At 53.6% G+C, this 2878-nt stretch overlaps 1 protein-coding gene across 1 annotated transcript; it reads right to left on the bottom strand.

The window, feature by feature from the left end:
* Positions 1 to 1470: 1470 nt before the first annotated feature.
* Bloc1s4 (biogenesis of lysosomal organelles complex 1 subunit 4) lies at positions 1471 to 2707 on the bottom strand. The gene has a single exon (XM_008853803.3). The coding sequence runs from the start codon at positions 2680 to 2682 to the stop codon at positions 2038 to 2040; it is 645 nt and encodes a 214-aa protein (XP_008852025.1). The 5' UTR covers positions 2683 to 2707; the 3' UTR covers positions 1471 to 2037.
* Positions 2708 to 2878: the final 171 nt, after the last annotated feature.

Raw genomic sequence — 2878 nt, 5'->3', positions numbered from 1 at the left:
TTTTGAGACAGGGTTTCCCTTTAGCCCCCGCTGGCCTGAAACCCACTTTGTAGACCAGGCTGGCCTTGAACTCCCAGAGATCCGCCTGCCCCTACCTCCCAAGTGCTGGGATTAAAGGCATGAGCCACCATGCCCGGCTAGTTTCTACTACCTTTTACAAAACCTTAAGCATGCTAAAAACCGTGTTAGGGCCGGTGCAGTGGTGCACACCTTTAATCCCAGCACTTGGGAGGCAGAAGCAGGCAGATCTCTGTGAGTTCAAGGCCGGCCTGGTCTACATAGTGAGTTCCAGGCCAGCTGGAGCTACAGGGAGACCCTGTCTCAAAAAACCAAACAACAAAAAGCCAGGTTAGCTAGAGACATAATATATGCAATCTTTTTGTTTCTGGGACAGGGTGTCACTAGCCTGGAAATCTATGTTCACATCCAGTGACTGTCACAGGACATTACTTACTTGCTGCAGCACCCAGGAGTTGCTGAACAATAACCACAGGCCACTGGTCCTCTCAAGCTTCTGAAATCAGGCGTTCTTTGACCTTAACCCATGAACTACCTAACTGTCAATGTGCACCATCAGAATGCCAAAGGCACAGACTACATTATTTGTCACTTAAAATAATTTTTTTTTTTAAGTCTTTTTGAGACAGGGTCTCCCTGTAGCCCCGTATGGCCTGGAACTATGTGGACCACGCTGGGCTTGAACTCACAGATCCACTTGCCTCTGCCTCCCAAGTGCTGGGGCTAAAGGCGTGTGCCATCAGGCCCGGCTGTCACTTTAAAATTTTTGAGACAAGGTCTTTTTAGTTACTCAAGCTATCCTAGAATTCACTCTGTAGCCCAGGCTATCCTCAATCTTGCAATTCTCCTACCTTTGACTCCAAGTTCATACTACCACACCTGGCTCCATTATCAACTCTTCTCACAAGACCCCACTCAGCGGGATGCTTACCTGAGGTTAGTATCTGGAAGGACCACCTTGGAAAACAGCAACTTTTTATTTTTGGTCTTTTTGAGACAGGGTTTTCCTGTAGCCCCAGCTGGGCTGGAACTTCGTAGACCAGGCTGACTTCGAACTCACAGAGATCCGCCTGCCTCTACCTCCTGGGTGCTGGGACTAAAGGAATGCGCCACCCCATCCGGCACTTCTATTTTTTGGTCTTTTTGAGGCGCGTCTTCCTGTAGCCCCAGCTGGCCTGAACTCGCTGTGTGGAAAACACCCACTTTTTAAAAATAAAACATAGATCAAAGCCCTTTGTGTCAGAAAGCTCCCTTGAAACATTTGATGTTGGCAAAGTGAAGAAAAGGATTCCCTCCACTCCCTCGGAGGATTCCTGGGTAGGAACACACAGTGCAGTGGTGTTTCAGCCTTCTGGAAAAAATGGCCTTTTCTTTATCCCACTATTAAAACCACGCCCAACAGGCCTATTCAAGCACGGGAAATGCACAGAATAATTTCCAGTAAGAAACCTCTTCCAATAAAATTTATAATTTTAATTAGTGCTTGTCATAAACCAAACATTGACAATCATAAATACAGATGCGAATCACTGTCAGATACAACTTCAGAACCTGCTGCAGCAGAACACTCAGTACTGTTTTCCTTTGGCTTACAATCCACACTAGGGAAAGTTGAACATAATGCTTAACAACGTACCATCTAGCCTAAAAGTAGGCCACAGGAAACGGAATCACTGTTAGGATTTAATAACAAGGCTTTAACTGCTGGGTCACTTTTGTGATCGATCATATAAATATATAAATCTGGACACACTAACACTGTTAGTTGTAGTAAAATCCATAAAAAATAACAGCTCTGCCCTATTGCACAGATAAAATTAATTCATTTGGCTTCCCCAGCATCCCCCCACCAAAAAGCTTTCAGACAGAACCGAAGACAACAGTTTTTGTAGAAAGTAAACTTGCACAAGTCGCACTCCGACACCACGCACGCCTGTTCGCAGGCTCTTTAACAAGCGCTCGCTCTGAGCCTCCCGTAGCGGGGTGCGGGCTCGGGGCCTCCTCCGGCGGGGTGCGGGCTCAGAGCTGGGGCCGGTCGCTGCAGCCGGGGAAGTAGTCTTCCGTCCGGAACAGGGCGGGCGGCTCGTAGGCAGCGCGCTGGGGCCCCGTGGGGCCGGACCTGAAGAGCGCGGGCATGCTGATGGTGTGCAGCAGCTTCCGGAAGGCCCGGGGCAGGGAGCCCAGCTCTGCCTCGGCCCGGGTCACCTGCTCCTCCATGCGGGCCACGCTGCCGCCCACCATGCGCACGAAGGCCTCGAGCTGGTCGATGCGGCCGTACAGGCGCCGCATCTCGGCGGCCTTGGCGTGGATGCGCGGCACGCCCTCGCTGACCACGTGCGACGAGTCCCCGCGGATCATGTCCAGCATGCCCACGAACTCGTCCACCCTGGCGAGCAGCTCCTCCAGGCTGGCGTCTAGGGCCTGCACCTCGGGCCGCGGCCCCGCGGCGGGAAGCAGGCCGGCGGCATAGCCCGAGGCGGCGCGGCGCAGCAGCGGTAGGTCCCGGCCCGGGGCGTCCTCCGAGCCGTCGTCCTCCCACCGCCCCGAAGCGCGGCTCTGGCTCTGCGACACGTGGCCGCTGTCCCCACCCCAAGCGCTCAGAGGCTCGGCTTCCTCTACCGGTGCCTCTCGCGGCGGGCCTCCGACTCCCGGCCGCTCCTCCATGGCCGCTAGGCCGCTTCCGGCGCCGCGCGATGACGTCACGACCCCGCTCCAGCACGCCCTGCTTCCAGCGCCAGTTTCAGGTGTCTGGCTCCTGCCCCTGGTTAGGCCCTTGCGTTTGGGTGTGTTTCGTCAGAAGAAAAGTAGATTCATAGATTCGATGGATGGATGGATGGATGGATGGATGGATGGATGGATG

Source organism: Nannospalax galili, unplaced genomic scaffold (genome assembly GCF_000622305.1).
Source record: "Nannospalax galili isolate Female #2095 unplaced genomic scaffold, S.galili_v1.0 scaffold2927, whole genome shotgun sequence".
In the NCBI taxonomy this organism is placed as follows: Eukaryota; Metazoa; Chordata; class Mammalia; order Rodentia; family Spalacidae; genus Nannospalax; species Nannospalax galili.
Note: the sequence above shows the minus strand (reverse complement) of the source record. Positions and strands in the feature narration are given on the sequence as shown.